The sequence below is a fragment of the Habropoda laboriosa genome, unplaced genomic scaffold (genome assembly GCF_001263275.1).
Source record: "Habropoda laboriosa isolate 0110345459 unplaced genomic scaffold, ASM126327v1 scaffold64, whole genome shotgun sequence".
Taxonomy (NCBI): Eukaryota; Metazoa; Arthropoda; class Insecta; order Hymenoptera; family Apidae; genus Habropoda; species Habropoda laboriosa.
Window position 1 is genome coordinate 1,436,713 of NW_017100183.1, and position 22,784 is coordinate 1,459,496.

The following is a 22,784-nucleotide window of genomic DNA, read 5'->3' on the forward strand; positions in this document are numbered from 1 at the left end:
TTGTAGAATACGAGAGAATGAGCGCGAACGAAACGAACGAATGGAAAAGAAATCACCGCAAAACGTAGTAATAAGGCGTGCTCCGGATCCGTTATCAGCGGCGAAGGCAGACAGAATTTACGACGGAGTCGCGAAGTGCGGGCTGAGTCTGTTTGCACGTCGTTTTCATCCTATCTAGTTACTCCTGATTTTCCACGTATAGGTGTACCCGTGTGCGTTTTTACGATAACGACTTGTTTCTGTCTGACCTCCTGGGCCAGCCGTCTCGCGACTGTATTTTTGGGCACGGCTCGCTTTTCACGGGCAGCTGGACCACGCGACGCGAGGAGCGTCGAAGGAAAGTATCGAAAATGAACGTATTCTACGAAAACGTTTCGATTCTTTTTTTCTTCTACAATTTCTACAATTATCGGTCTTAATAGCTAGATACGAAAGATGATACAACGTCGGGTACACGGGAATATATCGGGCGCTTAATGAAAATTTGAAGAAGATGCTGGAATCACGTGTTGATATTACGTATGGATCGAAATTTGCTACAGGCTGAATCATTCGCGATATTGTGTAATTACACGGAGAAGACGAAACCGAAAGGTGTTATACGTGTCACGTGTAATAATATATCGAAGTAAGAAAAGGTTAGGCAACGAAACTTACGCTTCGCTGAAACCATTCACGTGCAATATCCTCATCTGTTTGACGATGGTGCTCTTCCCGGATTCTCCCGCTCCTGAAACATGAGGAAAACCAAACGATTCTTCTTTTTATACCTTGCGTTAAACGAAAAAGGGGGAAAAATTAGACTCCGCCAATTTCGTTTTTTCCGCATCGATTAGAAAAAACAAAACAGACGATAATAGAGTAGAAAAAAAAACAATTGTTGAAAGATCGATACCGATTTCACAATGCCGTCATTCTTCGTGGAACGTGCAAAAAGCAGCGTATTATCGTGTTTTCTTTTTCAGGAAAAACAGGAGCAGGATGGTAATTGCAGGTGACAGGGAAAACAATACAGTAACAGCTGTTGCTTCGTAGCCTACAGCTACGAGTTGGCTATACGTAACGCGCGCAACACACATCCAACCGGGTCGAATTAGAACGACGACCTACATAAACGAAGAATAGGAAGGTAATGGTTAGGTGTTGGGTTAAGTATCGCAATAAGTAGATGGTGTGTGCGTGCATGTGTAACGGGGCGCACGCGCGCACCCACGTTGGCCGCTATGTTGGAGAAGACTGGTCGTCAGGAGAAGGAGAAGAAGGAGACGAGGATAGAGAGCGCACGAAAAGGGTACAACATGAGCCAGCCAGCCAGCCAGCCTGCCAGCCAGCCAGCCCGCTGGATATTCGTGGGTGCCGGCTCATACGATAATCGATAAAATTGAATTACGCGCTGCTGAGCATCGCGATAATGTTCGGCCTATCCTCTGACCGGACGCTTTTTCTCCAAAATTCGTGATCCACGCCGATTCAACTGGTATTCTAGCGGAATTTTCTTCTATTTCTGCGACACGTGTGCACTTATATGTACAGGGTGATTTTTCTTTTTAAAGGTTCTTAGTGTTGATAACGAAGGTAACGGTAGGTAAGTTGTACAGTGATTCTAGTTTTACTTCGAAAAGAAAGGATTGTACGTTGACGTAGAATGGTTTTGGTTTGATGACTCTATGTGTCCTTCTTTAGTTTTCACACAAGTTTCGTAAGAGGGAATTGTCTCTTATGAAAGTGTCGAGTGAAATCTAGGATTTTTGATTAGGAAGGTGTGAACGGTGTGAGTGGTCGCACGAGAGTGGTTTGTAAACATTAGAGTATAAAAATGTAGTGGGATAATTCAGTTCTAGCGAGATAAATAGAAACTAGTAAATCATTCAATAATTGATCTTTCGACCCATTCAACTTTATTTACGACTACTATTTACTCGTATAAATTCTGTACGGTTTTTTGAAGAGGTAAAGAAAGGGAAAGCTAGATAAGAAAGGAAAAATCTTGAACATCGTCGAGTTAGTGATATAAAGAGATCAATGGAAAACGGTGGAGGTTAGAAAGAGAAAGAAAAAGTTTCGGGATCGCTTACCAAGCAAAAGGAGCCTGTGGGTAGCCCGGTAAACTTGCTTATCCTTTTGCAGTTGCCTAGTGATGGCATCTGAACGCCTCTTCTGGTTCTTACTATCATCCTGGCTGGCCTTACTGCTCTGGCTGCCGAAACACCCCATGACACACCACGAGAGAGACACGCGCGGCTCACCCTCTTCACTCTTCCCTTCCACTTCTGTTGTTTCTCTGTTGTTATCAGTTCAGAGAAAGAGACGATCTCTCACCACTATAACCCACTCCCTCTCCCTCTCTGAGGAGCGAGAGAAAACAGCTCGCGCCCGCGACGAGCCACTACCGGCAGCGCGTGTTGTTTATCTCGCGTGTAAATGTGACGTTCGATTGGTACACCCTCTGCCGCGGTTCGCGGAGAGATTCACTCCGTTTCCACGACTACCTACTACGAGTTCGTTCCTTCGTTCCGGCTGTGTGTCTGTCACTCGATACTTATCTATCACCGTGTCGCGCTTCTCCACACTCGAGCCTCGTCCTTCTATCGAACTCTCTCTCTCTCTCTTTCTCTATCTCTGCCTCTCTCGCTTACTCTCTCTTTTCCACCCGCTATATCGTTACGGCGATCGGTCGCGACCTTCTCTCTTTATCTTTCTCACTTGCTCTTCCTCTGTCACTGCTGGTGGTCTTTTTCCTTTTCTGCCCGTGTCGCGCGCGTTTACTATCTCCGTTTCGTACACTATTACGTGTATACGCGGTACGTGTGTGTATATATATGAAATATAATGAAGTTCTGTTGGTTGCACTCACACACGGTTCACTTCACGGCTTCTCTTTCACCATATCTCGCACTGCCCGCGAAACCATAGCTACACACGATGATCGACGGTGCTGCTGGTCCAACACACGCTGACTCGTGAACGGCGTTTTGTACGTGTTCAAAGTGTCTTCGAAATGAACGTGTACAGAAGAGATAGGATTATTCGAATGTCGACACTGTTTCTAGGAGGGCAATCCGTCGGTTCTACCGAAGGCGACACACGTTTCGCGGATCGAACCACTTCCGAATCTTCCGTTTAACACTGGCGAAAACCGGCCGCGAGACACTCGCGGCAGGTTGCGATAGAGGGAGGTACGCACGAGGCACGACCAGCACTCTCGAGAGAAAGAGTGGGAGCAACACCGGGACTGGGATAATAGGTTGACGTGCACTGTCCGATGCGCCTCCTGTGATGGCCCGCGAACACGAGACACACGCGAAATCGTTTCAGGAGGAAGGGACTCGACGCGTGTATACGACAGCTCCGACCTCGCCTCGCCTCACCTCGCCTCACCTCGCAGCCCCTACCCTTCAGACAGAACAACGAGAAGTTAAAATAGATCGGTGGCTACGGTGCGCTGTGCTAGCTCGTTACTCGAGCAAATCGAAGAAAGTCGCGGAATCGACAGCACCCCCGTAGATAAGGAAGATGATGTACGCCGACCGAGCAGTTTCCTCGCTCTTTTCTTTATGCTCTTACGATTTTTTTTTTCCTATGCCTGTTCCCTCGTTGATCTTCTCAGTCACCAAGGGAACCCCTTACGAAGCAAGGATAGCCGATGGACTTTTTCTTCTTTCTCCGATTTTCGTTCCTTGACTCCTCAATTTTTCGAGGGCTCGTCCGGGTTCCCCCTCCCCGCCGCTCGCTAGTCTTTACCCCTCTCCACGAACTTCTCGTCGACGACCGCGGCACAACCACCACTCGGGGAACCCAACCGTGTGCCCTCTCTCGCACACACCCTCGAATGGTTTTACTCTCTCTCCACCTCGCTTTCACCGCGTTCGCTCACTCTCCTCACTCAACAATCTCCGAAGAAATTCGTGGCCAAAACATCCGAGACGAGATACTCCCTGCAGCAAACATGTCGTCTGCTAGGCCCACCAGCACGGCGGCCCACCGCGCTTAAGATGGATCAGGTTCGTATCTTGAGTTTCAGGTGCCCTAGCCACGGCTTCACGCTCTTGTCACTCTCTCGTCACAAAAAACCCACTCGTGTGCACGACAACCGTTTCGCGTTCGATCTCTCGTCCAGAATTTTTCGACAGATTCGTTCCGGGGCCAACAATCTATCGTATGAGGTATTAATGCACTGACTGTAGCGCTATCTACGACATCTGTTCGAACTAAACCGTTGTGTATGCGTTGTGTTCATACGTCATACACGTACACGTACGATTTGACACACACTGTCACTTATACACACTTGTTTAGTTCCGTAGATATGATAGGTTGCGCTATAATCAATCCATATATATGTATAAATATTCACACCAGGTAGATATAATGATGTGTTAGGTTTCGCAGACTATTAAAATCTTATGGTTTTTTCATTGATTTTATACGAGAACTGAAATATTCCTTATTGTGAAAATAATTCCAAGAAATAGTTCTTTTTTTCCTACCAGTATTTAATTATTATTAGTTTTTCTTTCACACCGGTATTTAAAACGTTGCCAACATGAATGAAGTTAGTCACTAACCAAAGATAATCTTGTAACATTTAAAAACTACAATACAAACATACGGTATATAGTTCGTATTGTTAATTTTTAAATGCATAAACTATAAATATTTCTTTATTAAATCGTAGTAATCTTTGTACGAATGTAATCTTTCACTGAATTATAAACACGTCAGCCCTCGTGTATTTTTATACGAAATTGCAATAAAAGGATTCCACTATGCAGTTTATTTTTATATTGAATTGAATTGAATTTTAAATAAATCATACAAGTGTTATAATTATGTCGTGATTATCGCTATTGGTATCCTTCGTTGTTGCAGTATCACGTTAATCGCTTGGAAATGTTCGTCGAGAAAAATCGGAATCAAGTATTATCTTAATATTTTCGTATAATCTAAACCATCTAACGATTATGACATACTATTGCATATTGGATATTGACGATAAGGTTCTACAATTGAAATTTATTTTATACAAAAATGGTTTGAACTGGAGGGCCACTGTATCCACACAACAGTTTTATGTACTATAAAATTTATACTTCAAATAACTCTTCAAAACACAAATATACAAGAAATATATCAAACAACCTGTTCAACTAAATGGCATATTTTTAGTAGATAAAAATAAAACAAACATCATTGTTTCGAAATGTTGTACACAGAACTATACATAAATACAGATATATTTATTATCAATGGGTAGCTACAAAATCTGCTTCCAAGAGTTGTTGCAACTTCACTCCCTTATTCCTTAAATTGCTGCAAACTGAAAAAGTTTTATGTTTAGTACAGAATTCTAACTTTATTTTAATACAATAAATCTAATACATTATATACACTTGCTTTTGTAAAACTGTAATATACTTCAAACTTCTCAGTCTATCGTTACTTTCTATCTTATTTCCTCAGGATTTAAGCTAAGAAATACAGCACATGATCAGTATTGTTGTAACGTCTTGCTGTACGAAGGATCTGGTCCTAATACTTCAGAATAAACATTGAGTGCTTCTCCATGTTGTTACATTTCTTGTAATATCCTTCCTTTCCTTGCCCTAACTCCAACAAACTCTGGATCAAATGCTAGCTTGGCATAACGAACAATTCTGTGCTGTAATTATTCTTTTGCTTTTACTCTTGCACTCTTTAACCTCAATAATTTTATTTATATTTTCAATAATAATCATATCTTCTTGTGTTCTATGTACTTTCCTTGTTTCCAGTTTTTCATACATCTATTCTGAAGAATGTTTTAGCTGTTAACTTGAAGTATCTTCCCTTTTCTTTTCTAACCTTAATGGCTCCTTCACATATAGTAATACACTTATCGTATTTTCTTGGTCGATGGTATACTGTTGCACCATTTAATAAGTAATTAATTTCTGTGGGAACACTTCTTCAAATTTTTGATGTCTATAAACAATAAAACCTAATTGTATCCTATATTGTGGCTGCCTTTGAATTTCTTGTTAGAATGTAAATGCACACACTTTAGCCGGCGTAGAAATGGACAAGTAGCGCCTCTTCTTGCTTATCATGGAACTATATAGTAATACGTAATATGTTCCCGCGATTATGTTTCACAAATTTCTATTACCTTCGCAAGCTTATTCTATTCTCTTTTTTACATATGTATGCAAGATTCTGAATGCAAGCTTAGCCTCAGGGTTAATCAAAGCGATACTATTTTGATTTATAAAATACTTCGTTTCGTAATGTGCATTGTACTCGTTAATATTTTGTCAATTTGTTGGTATACATTGTATTTTGTAATTATAGCCTACGTACTGCGATTGCTTTTATATAATTTATATTTTATTTCCTTTTATACATTTTCATACTTTATTCTCATTTCTCATATATCCTTGTTACGACTAAAATTTCATCCTTAACCTTTCAAACCAAGTAAAAAAAATATACATAAAACGTAAACAAACTTAATTACAACTAAATCTCTATACCGAACTAATATTTAAATTCTAATTAAAAAAATTTCGTTTCCTAGTTAACACGTTGTGCAATCTATTATTAAAATTTTGACGTAAGAAGCTCAAATGCGAACATCGTGCTCGCTTAATCAACAAGCGTTTCACGAATACATTTCAATCGAAGACATTTCCGAGATTAACGACTAAAAATATAAATGTTGATAAATCGCAAAAACCAAATGTAAATGAGTATTACTCGAGAAAAGAATGAAACAAAATAAATAATGATTCACGAACGTAGGCGAATATCGCGTATGAATGATTTTGAATGCTAAAATGTTCGGTGTCCAAGGTTTCTCTTGTCTGGCAGCACTTTCGTTACCACAGAACCTGGTATTTCCATCAGCAAACTGGAGTAACTGGGGAATCCCAGCTATTCGTCGTATTGCATACTTTTTTTCGCCCGTGAACACAGTTCGATAACCGCTACATTACCTTTAAAATCGCTTTTTCTTCTCTGTATATTTCCCAATGAAAATATCTCGCGATATAATTAAATTTCCTGCGTTGATTTATGGAAGCTATTAAACCGTCGTGCATAAGGAACTTTTATAAAATGTGAACAATGGAAATTACCGTATCTTTAGCGTTTAAATAAATTCGCTACATACATATAAACAAACTACTTACGCGGGAGAAAGACTATTAGACGATTAGTAAGATCCCCTCTTTCCAAGGTCCAAATATATCCCGGAACCTGTGCGCTTCGCAGACCAAACTCCCCCAAAAAGGAATAAGTCTGCAGGCTTCTTGGAATGCCTAGACCATTACACGTTACGAACTGGAAATAACCAACAGCCGGTCCTTGCTCCACATTTTTATGCCGGCTCTTGCAAAATTAGCCACAACCTTTACGGTTCCCCTGAATTTCGTTGTGCACTTGTCGTTCGACAATAGTCACCGAATCGCAAATATTTCTCAACGGCTTGTTCCGTTTCAACGATCAGGAAGAACGTTAAAAAATCATCGCGACACGTATACGTAAGAGAGATTCTAGAATTTTATGGTAAATTTTCTAAGGCTTTGTTTATTACTAAAAAAATAATTATAGACGTTATGTAACAACATTAATGTTATCGTTCTATTATTTTTCATGCCGTAAAAACGACACGCTTAAGATACTAACAAAACATGACTATGTACAATAAGGGGAGAGGGGTACGAGGAAATTTATAAACGTTCACGATAAAATACCGTAGCGTACTTATTACGTCGTAGTAATACCCGAGTGAATTATCTTTCTACGTTCCTCGATAAATAATTCTATTTCGAAGAGTGTTATTTCGGTCTCTTAATTCAACTAATATAAATATATATGTATGTACACCTTAAGCGAACAATGAAATTACGAATGTTTCGTTTACATACTAACGTTTTTTTTTCCTTCCATTTTCGTTATACTTTAATCGTCATTTCAATGCGTCTTCTCTCGTTTTAGGACGCTTCGAAGCGTACGAGTGCCACTACTACATTCTCACACAATTCTAACACAAAAGAAAAAAAAAATGTTTTCATAACTTTCGCCTATATTTACAAGAAACGAGATCCTGCGGTCACCCTAAGCGTAAAAATTGTGAATTCATTTCGCAGTCGACGTACGCTCGGACAATCGTACTCGTTATCGAAGTATACAATAACAGCAGTAGTAGCCGGTAGTAATATTTGCTCCTCATAGAGGCACGGTTTTCAGATTATTCCCATCACTCTTCTATCCTGTCTCGTTCTAACACGTCTCCCTGCTCGTCTTTCGTATTTCTTTCGTTTCGTTATACATTCACATTGTTGCATCGCGTAATTAGTTCCAACAGAATAATAACATGTTCGATGTGATACAATTAATACTTGTACTCGACGGAGTTTCGAATCATTTCCTCGCTTGGCGTCAACATAGCCGTCGTAATTCGCGATCCGTAATAATAACCTACACATTATCGCGAAATTTTTTCAAAAAATACCCTCCTCTAATTGTCGAACGATATATCCATAACTTACACGTTCCATATCTATAATACGTATAAATATCTCGTTCGTTGCGGGTATTTTTCCGGTAATATCCAATCGGTTATATAATGCTAAGCATCGATCGACCAAAAAAAAAAAAAAAAGAAAAAGAGAGAGATAGAAAAAATAGAGGACCGATCGGCGACTTTTTACACTTTAACTCCAACTACATTTTGCCTAATTCTCGCGATCGCGGGTAAATAATTGTTCGCAGGGCTTTCATCCTCGTCGCTGCTGTCGGAGTCTGATTCCGGAAGAGGTTTCGGCGTCGCGCCCAGTCTTACTAATTCCCTAGCCAGTTGACTGTCGAAGCACAGGGCTATCTGATAAGCGGTGATACCGGCGTATGTCTGCGTGTCCAAACACGGCCTACACTCTTGCAGTAGAAACGCGACCACTGACCGACACCCACGTTCCACAGCGAGGTGAAGGGCCGTTTTTCCCGCCAATGCCTCCCTCGCCTCCAGATCTGCACCGAGGCGCAAAAGAAGCCGCACCAGCTCTACTTGGCCAGACGCGGCTGCTATGTGCAGGCACATCTCTCCTGAAATATCAAATATAGCAATAATTAATATATCGTTCTCGTTTACCACATCAAATATTCGTTCGTTATTGACAGAAGGTGCTGGGATATAGGAAGGAGTTTATAGAGTGTTGCAATCTCGGACATCTCAACACCTGTTCATTTTCATTATCACGTGAAATCAGCTAAGCGTGGACGAAACATTTTCACAATCTATACAAACGGGCGTTTCGTTAAACGTATATACACACATCCATAACCGATTGTATACGAGTTTAGTTGAATGTATACGTATGCGCATCCATACCATTGAAAAGGTTAATTGAACAATTCTAACGAGGATGGAAACGCATACTTCATAACGATGCGACCGAGTCACATGCTTCTAGAAGATATAGATAGAACGAGGAAGACGCGGTGAATCATTGTCGTCGGAGGTTTGGCTGGCGTCCCGCGGTCCAAACTAGGTTCGTACCGATCAAAGTAACTGCTAAAATTAACCCTCCCTTGTTACCACCGGCAGCATGTACATTGGCGGAATTTAATTACTAATTTCGTTGTAGCTGTAGACCGTTTTTCCCGTCCAGCAACGCTCACACCCAACTCAAAACCACACACACACACACACACAGATCTCCAGAGGGCAAATATTTATACTTCTATTCTTATCGAGAGCAAGACACACACACACACACACAACGCAAGATATACACACAGGGTGTACGAAACGAGATGGCACAAGGAAAAATCAATTATTCATGTATCTGGGAATTTCCCACGATAGCGTATCGGTAATTTGTAATTATAGTGAGCCCACCTTGATCAGGTTGAACGACTTCGTCAATGTCATTCTCGTTTCCAAACGAGAACGACGAGGAGAATTTTTCCTTTTTTTATTTTCCCCTGACGACGTGTCGCACCCTCGCAAGAGAAGTGTAAAAAAAAAAGTTTATTTCATTGCTTGTAATATTTTCTAATTCGTAGATGTATCAGAAGCTCAACTGCAAACACTTCCAAGTGACAGTACAATTTTTCATTTGGCTCTGGTGAAAAATTTCGCGTGTCCAACTTGCGTCAAGTTTGCCCGCGGGGGTGTAACGTACGTTTCAAGGGTGAAAGCTAACCGGGTCCACCGATTTCCACGCCGTTGTGGGGTTTCCCAAGTCGAATCGAGTCGAAGCGAGGCGATGCGAGAATATCACGACACGCAAATAGTCGCGCAGGTATTTTTAAATATCAAAAACATCTGCTTCTCTGTCTCATCGCGCGCCGCTGCGTGATGTAACGCGCGTGCACGCACGCACAGTAGTAGACGCGGCAAAATTCCGTCGTGTGTATTCCGAGCACCCGTGCACACACTCTTTGCTCCTTAAACTTTCTTCTTCTCCCTCCCCACTCTGCCGGGCTAAACTCGCTTTTCCCTTCTGAAATTCTCTAGCGCCGTCTCATCGACCGAATCACCAGAGTACGATACACTTGAACCCCCCCTGACATTACTCTCTCTCTATTTGCTCCACTATCGAGTCATCCGTATCGCGAAAAATCGTGCTAGGCCACACTCCTCTCCGACCACCACCTTTCTAATTTAAGCTCACTCTGACCTATTCGTCGGTTCGCTACGATATAATTATACACACGAATGTTTACATTTCTATCTACCTGATCGATAAAACACAGCGCTAAAGCACGTTTGTACGTCATGGGTATGTACGTACTACGCCACTCATGCGGAGTAAGATAAGCGTAATATAACAAGGGTGACACGCGAGCTTGCGATTATTACGGTCGAAAGTCGTATGTATGCGAAGGTATGAAAAAGCGTAGCTTTATTTGTTCCGTCATGGTCCAAAATCAGCCGTTACGCCAGCAGCCTGGCCTCCTCCATGCAACCCATCAAGTCGTAAGCCAAGAATGGTGTGTAAGGATGACGTTATGTGGGAATTCCGGTACTCTGAAAGAGAGTCAATGTTCACCATTCGAATATTCTTTTTTCTCTTCTTCTTCTTCTTCTTCATTTTCCCACTCGACATCGAGAGATTAGTCGAAGCGCAGAGGTACACGTATTTGTTGTATCGAATAATAAGAAGAAGCGTGACAAAGAGGAATCCGTAGTAAGATTATTGTAAGTTGTGTAACTACGAGAATCAAGACACACGTGGAACGAGAGAAGGACAATGGGAAAGTCTTCTGACTAAACTTTTCCAAGAAGCATCCGTCGCGTTTTTCGAAAGATCTCGAATTTCCGTTCACACGGTTAGCAACAAAACGGAAACCACTTTCGATATCGATGAAGAACAACAGGAAACCGCGGTGTTTTCTAGAAAGACCTTGTACTCTATCGCGATTCGAAAGCTATGCGCGGTTTAGATAGACAGAGAGGACATTTTCTCGAGAGTACAATGAATTGCGAATAAAACACGACTGCGCTTTAGAACGATGGAATTTCCGAATGAAACGATGCGGGATAACGGATCGTTCTCGATCCTCGATGAAATCATGGGAAACCCGTGAATAATTGTGGTTGCAGGATTGTTCTCTCTCTGTCTGTGTGTGGGTGTGTGTGTGTGGCGCGCACGATGCCAATGACTGTTTGTTTCATGCGGTAAAAGTTGTCAGGATTTTCCGAGGTGTTCTTCTCTGTACGGACCGCGTTAATAAAAACGCGTCACGCGTGCTTCCTTTCTTCTCTTTAGAAATCATCCTTTATCTCTGTCATTCTTCTAATTGTCCCTTAATAAAGACACGCATTGTTCTGCGTATTTGCTTTTGTGTCACGCTCAAGGATGCTCTCTCTCTCTCTCTCTCTCTCTCTCTCTCTCTCTCTCTCTAATATTGTTTTACTAATTGTAGACGTGTTGAAAATTAGCACAAATACCGGTAGGATGTTATAAAAAAAAAGAAGAATACTTTTAGCTATTCTTGATCTTGTAAATTGACCGAGTAAGTTAAACTTTAATGTGTGCGTAACAAGTTTCCCAGAAGATTAGGGAAAATTCTACGTCAGAAAAATTAACACGTTCAATCTCAACCGGGTCCATTATATAAATAGAAGAGATCTATCGAAGAAGTATACTCCAGGTGTACGTATAAATTGTACCTCTTCCTCCGATAACAGTGAACACCTGTTAATAAATCTAACGATATTATGGACGTAAAATTTCTCTGAATAATTTTGCAATATACAATGTTAACTAAACCAAAAAGAAAAAAAAAATCTGCCCCCAATCTAATTAGTTCCAAGGATTAGCAATAACGTTAACGGTTCAAGAGGAAGAAAAGAAAGTAAAATTGAATAAAGCCATAAATCGATAGTTTACCATCGTAGTTCCGTTGTTCGAGATTTTGCGGCAGGGCAGGTATTTTCTTTCCGGGATGAAGGTAATTCCTCTCGACGGTGGACAAAGGGTCCGTGAGGGCCTTCGCCGAAGCGAGATCACCGGTCGCGCACGCCAGGTGAAGAGCTGTATTTCCACGAAAGTTCCTCAATGCAGGATTTGCACATGCTAGAATTAGTCGCCTGACGATCCTCGGTTGCCTCGTCAACACCGCCAGGTGTAATGGGGATTGGCCATCGTCATTTAGTATATTCAATAGGCAGACATGAGGTGCCATTCGAATTAAGCTGAACGCAGCTTCTAGGAAGCCTTGCACTATGGCTATGTGCAGCTGCCTGAAATAGAGAAAAGAATAATATTAATTATAACCTTAAAGAAAGATTCGTCATATTTGTGTTTGAAATTTCGTTTGAGAACGTTTATTGGCGCATGGCTATCGTTACCCCTTATACTGGCTTAATCGTAATATCCTCTAGCCATAGTTTGATATATTAGCAAACAAACAGTTTGATATATTACTGGAAACTGTTGTAAGATAATGCACGTGTTTACGCGATAGTTCGGTATCGACCTCGAAGCATCACTACGATTTTTTCCTCATTTCGTACAATTTGTTTTTTTCCGTACAAAGGTCAACGGTTTTATCATTCTATATGACGTACATATACCCTATATGATAGTATTCCATTTATTCAATATAAATGACAGATCGATGGTGTTAAGAAAAAAATAATATGGAGTAGAAAGAGAAGGTCTTCACCATCGTGAGTTTGCGCGGAAGTCGAAAAACTGCCGGAAAGAATCGATTGCATCGACTCCTGTCGCCTCATACTCTCTCGACGTTCCACGTATGTATGTATGTATCACGATTCAAAGGATCTCGCGGTTACAACGGTTCAATCGGTTAACGTGCTTCGCGATGGAAAACACGTACAAGACGATTCACGCGTTCACGATGACACGTGACAATATTTGCCTCAATCAACATATTTCCCGTGTAATCGTAAAAACCGTAATTGTAGTCGATAAGGATGTTTATCTTTAAAACACAGAGAAACGATGATAGTCGATACGTTACGTTAAACGATATTAACCTCTATGATTGATCAATACATCGACACTCGAAAGATTGTCGGGATGAACTGATGCATATGTACGAGAAAAGAAATTTCCTATGAATATTAACTGATACGAGGAAAAAAGAGAAGTTATGCGTAGTTTACACGCAAATGATCCAGTCATTGTTTCATCGTACAAACACCAACGTCCATTGAACGATACGCTATTATTATCGTAGCATCGATCGATACACTTGAAAACATTTGTGTCGCTTCAAAGAAGCGCGGGCTACAGGTTGCACCGTTACAGCGGATGCGCAGAACCATACCAAGTATACGTATCAAATAATATGCCGATTTATTTCGCTAGTTAATGATCACATAATTCTTAGTCACATTGGGTATTTCAGAAAAATGACGTCTACTGATTCACATTCATGACAATAGGAAGTTACGAAAACAAAATGACTCGTTCTGAAACAAATTAGCACTACATCTTCCGACGATTAACGTATAATTATTTTATAATCCCTACAGAGCTGACAGTGACAGATGATCGAAAAAAATAATACGTAATATAATAATAAAAAACTGCACTGTTACAAATTAAAGTAATTTCAAGAAGAAATAAGAGCGTCACTTGGACTGTGTAGTAGTAGTTTAATGCTAAGTAACTGCGCATCGTGTTAATAGGTCACGTTTGTTTTCATAGGAAGGAGGGAAAAAAAAGATAGGTTACTTACGTGTCACCGTCGTCGTCCTGTGTGTAGTAGAGCTGCCAAGGTTCCTCATTGAACAGCGTCTCAGGTGATCGATGCGATTCATGCCGTAACGTCGAAGCGTCATGTTGTTCGAGCTTGTCGGTGCTCACCGGAGTCAACTCGACAGTTGGTTCAACCTGAACTTTGCCGCTCGCCAGAGGATTCAATGTAACTTGTTTCAACGTAAGCTGGCTTAAGCTTTCGCTCAAGCCAAGATCCACGCCGCTGTCTACTCTCATTGGTTCTGGTACTACGGGTGCGGTTGTTGCAACATTCAACTCGTAGTCGCCCAGCTCCGAACTCACTTGTAGATTTCCACTAGACAAAAATCCAGAATCAACTTGGCACGAATCACGTTTCTCCTCGCACTTTTGTTGCTCGCTCTCTGGAACATTGCTCTCCATCGGTGTCTTTCTCGGCGGATGCCACATTTTCGATTGTTTAGAATTCAGTTGTACACCAAAGATCGACTCTCCTTTTCCCGCTCGTTGAAAGGAAAACTACCACGCGATTTGTGTAAATACACACAAAGGGACACAGACAGACAAACACATAGGCGCACAGAGCGACGACGTACTCTATATATACGCGACGCTTTTCGAAAATCTCGACGCGACGCTTTTGCGTAGCTTTCCGTCTAGCGAAATTAATTGGCCTTTAACGTTATTTCGTTCGATCTCTCCCACTCTCTCAATGAACACAATTCGTCTCCGTTTCGTTCGTTCGCAAGCGACGCCACTGTTCTGTATTATTCGTGCGAGATCGGACGATAAGAACTTGAACAGCTGGCTGCTTTACATGTGTTCGCTTTCTCGTTGTAGTCGTATTCTCATGTTCGACTTCTTTCGTATATTATCGGCACTGGTTCACACGTCGTTTCACGATAACTTCGCGTTCTTTAGAAAAAACTAATGTTTCACAACTGAATATAGAGATGGAAGCCCTTTCACAGCAAAGAAGGTTATGTAAATAATAAGAGCTTGTGTTTCGACAGAGAAAACGCGGGGGAAGAAGAACGGATGTATATGTGTATAATTCGATAGTCGTGGGAATTCGTGTAATCGTCGTCGAAACACCGGCCAACACGCTGGCTGAAAACGAACTGATTGTACAGTATTAACGGACGCACCGTGTAACTTCTACGATGGCCGCGGCACTGTACAGTGGAGCCTCTGGCGGTAAGGTGGCCAGCGGTAGGGGTGGGAAAACCCACCGTCCTCTGGCAGGGCCAACTGCACGTATACACTGTGTACTCGATTTAACTTGACATTCTTTAGATAACCAGTTTAGAAAAAGAAAGCTGGATCGGAAAGCCCACAAAAATTGCCCCCATGTTTATTTACCTTAAATAATTTCACAATTTTACACAGAAACTGATTTAACACGAAAAACGTTCCTTCGTAATATTTCCGTCTCGATGTTTCCTCGTAAATTTATAATATCTTTTGACGTATATCGATACTTTTTACGAAAATCTCTTGTCGGTTAATTTATGGATTGCACGTTTATCGGATTATTTTTTCGTCAATCACGACGAATGAAAAACAGATTATAAATCTAAATCGGCTCTTACTATGCATTGTCCGACAGAGAGCGACTGATTTTTGCACATCGTGCATCTTCCTTCCAGTCATTTACCTTTCCGTAATTTATCAGACCTGTCAGCCTTACGCTTATCTTCGTTGTTTTTCTGTTCGCGACCGTAAAAAAAAATATCCAACCAAAGCCCAAAAGGCTATTGAACTTCTCTTTGCTAAAATCTGAATTTCGCACTCGAGCTTATCATCAAAAATTTGAATCGAATTTTATTACGATGCTCGCAGCGCAATGGGAAAGCGCCCGTTTGTTGCGAACGTATCGTTACAAACGTGAGTATACGTTTCTATAGGGAGATACAAATTTCACCGTTCTACTTTCTTTCTCGAATTGCTAATCTGTGCCATACAAACTCACAGGAAATTCCACCGGCATTTCCGATCTGGAAACTTTACTAAATTTACGAGTAATCTCAGCTAGGTTATTGCCACATTAGGATATACATATATCGAGATCGAGATACACTAGAACGACGCCCTCGTAACCAACAGAGAATCTCGGTCCTATTCAGGGTCGTTCGAACACGGTTTTCCCCAAAGATGGTTACTGACACCCAGTCTTAAAACAAAGAAAACTCATACCTGTTATCGTTCACTACACAAACGGTCAACACACCGATAATTCCAGACCATTCCCATAATAAGTGCTTTCTTATAATCCGTCGGTTACAACGCCGGCTTTGAAAATAATAGGAAATTGTCGCGTAGAGTGTAAATGAGACTAATTAGTCAGCAAGGAGTCACTAGCGAACGATTGAAAAACGAAAAAGGCTGTAAAAGCATTTGTAAACGATAGTCTTAATCCGTAGGCCAATGACAAATAAATTATATAATTTTACGTAATCGTTAGACAATAATAAATAGAATGTTTTCATGGTTAACCATTGCTTTTTTATCGACAGCTAGTAATGACACGTTCCGAGATAGTGTGAATGGTTTCTTTATAAACTTAATACTGTGAATCGTAAAATAATTTTATTAGTAAAATAAAATGTCTTGTTACTAATATTGGTAAAAAAAGGTATAAATAAATTTTTTCATGGTAACCGCGTGCTGAAATCCAGTATTCGAGCTATCTGGGGAAAACCTGACTTCGATAAGCTTAGAAAATGTATTATCTTTGCATCATTTACGACAATCAATTCACTGGTAAATATACCCTACATTATCTCTAACTTAGCCATTGCACCTTGAACTTACTTTTTGGACGTTGTACCTGCGTCGAGTACTCGTGTACGTGTGTTTTAATTTTCGGTTGCAATTTCATTTCCAACTATCAAGTTAAACAAAATTTTCAATAGTAATTAGTGCTATTAGGGAACAATAGGGTCAATTAATTATTTTTCTAGGAAGTTGGACACATCGATGATATTTTAACCGTACAAGAACTGGGAAAGTACGATGACTCAAAGGTGCAACGGGAAGGTAGAATAAAGTATTGGGACGCTTCATGGTATCCTTCACGAGATAGTCCTGATGCGTTCCTGAACTCTTTCACAAGTATATTTTGTAATGGTTTTAAGTAATAAAATTATAACGCCGTCGTTTAATCGATCACAACTAACTCTTCGATCGATTGAACTTCTTTCATAACTAACTTAATATATGTTTAAATTATTTTTGCATAAAGACAATAAAAAATATAATAAATGATTGAACAAAAAGAAAAGAATAATTATGTATTTTTTATATTATCGCTCACCTGTTAGTTAGAGATGTCTTCGTAAATGCGATGAATGATAATCATTCTAATCGCCGCACATATTTGATCGATGTCAAATGAGTTGTTTGCGTCTTCGGTTAGAAGGAAAAACTAAAAAGTGGTGTAACTCCCTATACGCGATTATGTAGTAAACGTATTCTAAGATTTACTACAGAGAGAAACAGTGTAACTCATATGAGCAGTACGTGCTGCAGCGTGTGCAGACGAGCCGCCAACTGTTTGAATCAACTACACGCTACGACACGGAATTTAAGTTTACACGGGAAATTCCTAATGAAAGTAGGCTTGAATATGCGGGCTCGCAAATTTTTAAACTTGTTTTTGGATAAGAATCGTTTCTGGTACTTTCTCTTGTATAGAATTAAAATTCAAATCACTGAAATATTTTGTAATTTTTTATGATTATAATTTTTATTTTAACAACATTTAGAAGCAATATATTATGTACAGTTATGTTCAAGTATACCTTGTCTTATGAGTGGTTCACACACAGCTCTTGGTAGTAAATGATATGTATTTTTCTTTAATAAAATTACTTGACCATCTTCCAGTTCCAATTTCCCAAAATCCATAACACATTTTACCTAAAATAATATGACACTTAATATTTAATTATTACAAGAAAACATTCTGAGTATTTTATTTCTTTACCTCTACATAAGGAGTTTTTGGAGGCAACATGTTTGCAGTTAAATTAAATCCTTGATCTTCTCCTAAGGATCTCATATATATAGCTAAGGATTTGTTGTATGATTGAAACCATTGAATTTCAGCATTCAATAAATTAGAATTTATTTCTGGAGGCATGATGCTTCCTAGTTCCCATCGTAGTTCTCTTAATTTTCTCATTCTGTTGTGTATATATGCCAAAATACACCTTTTGTTTCTTGTCAGTGCTATATGTCTCAATTGTACTGATGGTAACAGTGCCATGTTATCATCATTTCGGATTGCATTGCTGAAACATGGGAAATACATTTTTTTTTAAATCTCTTATACAATTTTAATTAATATAGCTATATTCTACACAAACCTATCAGCCATGTTTGCCTCGTAGAGAGATTGCATCTCGTTTAAAACTTCTTTAACTAGTGCTTCCTTTAAAAAAAAAAAAACATTTATTTTAAATTACTATACAATTAGACTTAATTAAATATAATATTATACAACCTACATTAAATGGTTGTATGTTAGTTTGTAAATCTAATTCTGTTACAAGCTTGAAAGCTTTTCTTCCAAACATTTTTAATTATTATATTACAAATTTTAACAAATATAATACTACTGATTTCAACAATGAATACAATATTTTAAAATCATCTGTTACATAAAATAAACAAAGTGTTTACAGTCAATGGTAGCGACATCTATAAAGTATGTGCTTTAAGTGACCTCTAACACGAAATTGAGAGTTGTTGTTGAAAAACATTTAGGTTATTGTTTTAATAATGTATACTGTGCGAATGCAATAATATAAATAATTTCTGTATAAAAATGTCGATTCTTAGAAATCTTATTACAAAACTACAAACATGTCCATATCAAGCTTTAACGTTTTGCACAAAAGCAGTTACAGAACAAAATAGTCCAATTATTTCCAAAATAAAGTATGCAGATGAACATTTCTTTTACCAAAAACCACGAGAAGTGTGGCTAGAAAATTTAGATACCGTTGAAAGAAAAAAGATAGGACTTGTAACTTTGCATCCTGACGTTTATGCAGTATCTCCGCGGATAGATATTATTCATCAAAATGTTCGCTGGCAACGAATGTATAAGTTTGTGGTAATTATTAAACTTTATTAATTATCTCCATGAAATTTAGTTCAAAAAATATAAAATAGATAATTTAATGTTTCATTTCAGAGTTATGCACATACAAAGACTCGTGCAGAAGTAAGAGGTGGTGGCAGAAAACCTTGGCCACAAAAGGGATTGGGACGTGCACGTCATGGAAGTATACGTTCCCCGCTATGGAGAGGTGGTGGTGTTATACATGGTCCTAGATCTCCTACAACTTATTTCTACATGCTTCCCTTTTATACTCGTGTTTTTGGACTTACATCTGCATTGTCTGTCAAATTGGCTCAAGATGATTTATACATCATTAAGGATATGGAAATACCAACAAAAGAATCATCATACATTGAACAATTAATAGAAGAAAGGCACTGGGGTCCTTCTCTACTACTTGTTGATACTGATGATATCATGCCTCCAAACATTACAGAAGCTACAGATGAATTGAAACATGTCAATTTGATGCCTGTATATGGTAAATTATCTGCTAAGAAATTTTAATGTTACGTATATTACATTATATTAAATCTTTATTTGTTTTCTAGGGTTGAATGTCTACAGCATGTTAAAACATGATACATTAGTTCTGACTGAAAGAGCTGCACGTTTAATTGAAGAAAAAATATTATTTCAATTGCACAGGCCAGATGCTGTTAGAAAAATAGAAAAGTTTAAACTTAATCAGCAATAAAATCTAGAAAAGAATGGAATTAAATACATGTTTATTACTTATTAATATTATTGTATTTATTTTCAATGACAGTAAATGATCTTTCCTTATAATAAATCAATATGATTATCAATACAATTATCCTTACAATTATGTATTCCCAAAAATTTCATCCCTAGTTGAATAAAAGTCATTTTCTTTTTAATATAGGCATGCTCGTCGATTTTCTAGGAAGAGGCTGAAAATGCAAATATTAATGACCAAAAAAAGAAAATAAATTGGTTTTGTACAAAATTCTTACCATGGGATGAGGATCTCCACCTAGCATTTTTGCACGAATTGCCCACCTTACATTTGCATGTTTAGCTTCTCCAGGAAAAGATATTTGTTTCCATTCCTGTTGATACTTTTGATAAAGCATAACAGGATCAGATTTTTTAGCATTCAAATTTTTCTGAGCTTCTGGTTGTAATCTCCATGGTCTAATAACTGTACAGAATGACAAAATATAAAATTGTTATATTCATCTTGTGTGATATGAAACATGTTAAAATCTTACATGATTTGGTTCCAGAATTAATGTTTTTTGTAGATGATGAACTTTTTGTTTGGCTACTTCCAATGTATTCTTGTTGGTGTTGTAAAATATTTGGAGCACTCATAGGACGAAGAGTTTCTAAATGTGTTAGCCTTTCTTGATATAATATTTTATCATTTTCATCCTTTGTTTTACTTTGTTGGAAATCTGTTTTCAAACATTTCACATGGTTATCTTTAGTTCTTATGTAAATTTTGTCATCATCATTATCATAAGACATACTGCTAGATTTAACACTACAATGATCCACTGTCCTTCTGGATTTAGAGTTGAATTTTGACATATCCACCTTTTGTCTTGTATTTGTATAACTTTCTTCAGAACTGATAAAGTTTCTATTTTCTTTGTCACTTGATAAACATTTTACTTTAACTTTTACTAGGGAGTCATTAATATAAGAATTAGAAGAATTACTAGTTATTGTATTTTCAACTGAATGTAATTCAGCATTTTGTTCTCTAAGAATTTCTCTAATCATATTTTGTTGTTTATCTAATATTTTCTTTTTAATTTCTTCTTTTCTCTGCTGTCTCTCACGATCTTTCATTTTCCTGTACAACTTTAAATCTTATAGCAAAAAAAAAAAGAAAAGAAAAACACAAATTAGTGTACATATACGCGATATATAAAATATTTAAAAAATAACGATTATAAAAGTACAGAAAAAATTGTTAACGGCAGTACCTTTCATAAAAGCTTTAAGTTGTTCAGCGGTAATTCCAACGAATCCTAAGGAATTTAGAAGAACAAGTACCTCTCTTGGATCGTCATACATTGTTGATGAAATTATATGACAACAATGAAAATTGTCAGTGTTCGTTTTCACAATTCAAATGACAGAGACGTTGAAGTTATATACACCATGAATCATAAATTACTTATAACTGCTTAGGTGGTATGACGAATATTTACTTAATACAAAATTAATACGAAATATAGAAAATTTATTTCCTATTTAAACACTTCATTCACATTATCGATAAATGAAAATTTATGTAAAACATTTTTCTATTCTTTATTTTGTACGTACAATGTTTTGTAGAATAAAAATATTTGCTGGGTGTACACTCTATAGAATAGATATACTTAAAGCCAGAGACTCTCAGATGAAACCTAACGAAAGTTTATACGCCATCTTTTAGAGAAAGTATCAACTAAGAAGACCGTCTGCAAGAATTCAAAGAATTCGCGGAAGGTATCAAAAATCGATCGTCACATCGATCACATTTTTCATGAAAATACACCTATTCAAATACCGATTAATAAAGATGTTTCAATCAAATAAACGTCTCGGTTAATTACTTTGTTCAATATATAAGTCTAGTTCTATCACTAAAGATTTCTTTATCGTGTTTTGTATGCTACATACTACAATAGAACAGTTTGGCTAAAATCTACGTGTACAAGGGATTTGTGAATTTGTTTATTTTCATTGATATATCGAATTAGAAATTTCACCAAGTATCATATCGCGGAACACGTGACTGCGTGTACGTTAAAGATTACGGTGAAAACAGGCGCTGGCGAGAAGATATAGCTTCAAGCACCGATCCTCGAGATCATCACTTCGTGTCCGGCTCTCATCCGTAAAGGGTTCGTAACTTGGCATCCTCAGGATTGTCGTCTCGCGTGTATTTTTTAAATATAACATTTTTTTACGTGATTTATTATACCATTTGTGAATTTTCTAACTAAATTTCGAATACTACGTAGACATACTATTTTATCGAGTTTTTATCATTTTTTTGTTATTTAAATCTATTAATTTTAAGAGCGAAAGTTGTATAAAAATTAACCGAGAAAATGATTGCGGTTTTCAGATAGAGTGTTCATTTAACATACACATTTTCCATTGCATCCAGCAGCAGATTTCCAATCATGAAGATGAATCGCATGCTCCTGATACTGCTCCTCATGGGTAAGCGATATTTAATTTTTGTTAATAATAAATACCTATATATCAATGTTATTTATAATACTATTCGGAGATTTATCAAATTATTACCGTGCCAAAGGATTTTAAAATTGATCGAACCGCAGCCCTCGCGATAATCTCCACTTTAAACAGATAAATCCATCAAACAGTGCTTTAGCTAAAGCAGTCCCTGCGGTATTAATACATTAATTGCTGAGCTTCTCATTAACGAAGGAGAAGAAGCACGGTAAAATAAAAAATTACAAAGA

General features: G+C 38.3%; 5 protein-coding genes across 7 annotated transcripts in view; 1 reads left to right on the forward strand and 4 right to left on the reverse strand.

The window, feature by feature from the left end:
* LOC108579170 (guanine nucleotide-binding protein G(s) subunit alpha) overlaps positions 1-3,090 on the reverse strand; it is a 16,117-nt gene extending 13,027 nt beyond the window's left edge. The window contains exons 1-3 of one of the 3 annotated variants that reach the window (XM_017942631.1): positions 2,855-3,090; positions 2,076-2,743; positions 658-730 (exon numbers count right to left, since the gene is read on the reverse strand). In XM_017942631.1, the coding sequence (XP_017798120.1) occupies positions 658-730; positions 2,076-2,214 (212 nt within the window). In that variant the 5' untranslated portion in view covers positions 2,215-2,743; positions 2,855-3,090. Of the gene's footprint in view, positions 1-657; positions 731-2,075 lie in introns of all 3 variants that reach the window. The other 2 variants (XM_017942630.1, XM_017942629.1) reach the window with 2 other exon arrangements.
* A 4,600-nt stretch (positions 3,091-7,690) lies between these two features.
* On the reverse strand, positions 7,691-15,351 carry LOC108579160 (NF-kappa-B inhibitor cactus). The gene is made up of 3 exons (XM_017942612.1): positions 14,197-15,351; positions 12,378-12,730; positions 7,691-9,081 (listed from the first exon to the last, which is right to left on the reverse strand). Exons 1-3 carry the CDS (start codon positions 14,643-14,645, stop codon positions 8,687-8,689), a joined length of 1,197 nt encoding a protein of 398 aa, XP_017798101.1. The 5' UTR covers positions 14,646-15,351; the 3' UTR covers positions 7,691-8,686.
* A 2,449-nt stretch (positions 15,352-17,800) lies between these two features.
* LOC108579248 (DNA replication complex GINS protein PSF1-like) lies at positions 17,801-18,775 on the reverse strand. Its single transcript, XM_017942735.1, has 5 exons — positions 18,707-18,775; positions 18,566-18,630; positions 18,184-18,490; positions 17,981-18,116; positions 17,801-17,802 (listed from the first exon to the last, which is right to left on the reverse strand). Coding segments are annotated over exons 1-5 (579 nt in total).
* A 183-nt stretch (positions 18,776-18,958) lies between these two features.
* LOC108579233 (39S ribosomal protein L4, mitochondrial) lies at positions 18,959-20,023 on the forward strand. Its single transcript, XM_017942716.1, has 3 exons — positions 18,959-19,317; positions 19,399-19,807; positions 19,878-20,023. Exons 1-3 carry the CDS (start codon positions 19,027-19,029, stop codon positions 20,021-20,023), a joined length of 846 nt encoding a protein of 281 aa, XP_017798205.1. The 5' UTR covers positions 18,959-19,026.
* Positions 20,024-20,192: 169 nt separating this feature from the next.
* Positions 20,193-21,383, reverse strand: LOC108579250. Its single transcript, XM_017942737.1, has 4 exons — positions 21,285-21,383; positions 20,562-21,167; positions 20,304-20,491; positions 20,193-20,240 (listed from the first exon to the last, which is right to left on the reverse strand). The coding sequence occupies exons 1-4, from the start codon at positions 21,373-21,375 to the stop codon at positions 20,193-20,195; spliced, it is 933 nt and encodes a 310-aa protein (XP_017798226.1). The 5' UTR covers positions 21,376-21,383.
* Positions 21,384-22,784: the final 1,401 nt, after the last annotated feature.

Coding starts and splice junctions, on each gene's coding strand:
- LOC108579160 (XM_017942612.1), bottom strand. CDS start 14,645: ATGTGGCATCCGCCGAGAAAGACACCGATGGAGAGCAATGTTCCAGAG. Junction 12,731..14,196: donor CAGGACGACGACGGTGACAC/GTAAGTAACCTA, acceptor TCTCTATTTCAG/GCAGCTGCACATAGCCATAG. Junction 9,082..12,377: donor CGAACAACGGAACTACGATG/GTAAACTATCGA, acceptor TTGATATTTCAG/GAGAGATGTGCCTGCACATA.
- LOC108579248 (XM_017942735.1), bottom strand. CDS start 18,775: ATGTTTGGAAGAAAAGCTTTCAAGCTTGTAACAGAATTAGATTTACAA. Junction 18,491..18,565: donor GAGGCAAACATGGCTGATAG/GTTTGTGTAGAA, acceptor CCCATGTTTCAG/CAATGCAATCCGAAATGATG. Junction 18,117..18,183: donor CAAAAACTCCTTATGTAGAG/GTAAAGAAATAA, acceptor ATATTATTTTAG/GTAAAATGTGTTATGGATTT.
- LOC108579233 (XM_017942716.1), top strand. CDS start 19,027: ATGTCGATTCTTAGAAATCTTATTACAAAACTACAAACATGTCCATAT. Junction 19,318..19,398: donor AACGAATGTATAAGTTTGTG/GTAATTATTAAA, acceptor GTTTCATTTCAG/AGTTATGCACATACAAAGAC. Junction 19,808..19,877: donor CAATTTGATGCCTGTATATG/GTAAATTATCTG, acceptor TTTGTTTTCTAG/GGTTGAATGTCTACAGCATG.
- LOC108579250 (XM_017942737.1), bottom strand. CDS start 21,375: ATGTATGACGATCCAAGAGAGGTACTTGTTCTTCTAAATTCCTTAGGA. Junction 21,168..21,284: donor ACTTAAAGCTTTTATGAAAG/GTACTGCCGTTA, acceptor TTTTGCTATAAG/ATTTAAAGTTGTACAGGAAA. Junction 20,492..20,561: donor TAATTCTGGAACCAAATCAT/GTAAGATTTTAA, acceptor CATTCTGTACAG/TTATTAGACCATGGAGATTA.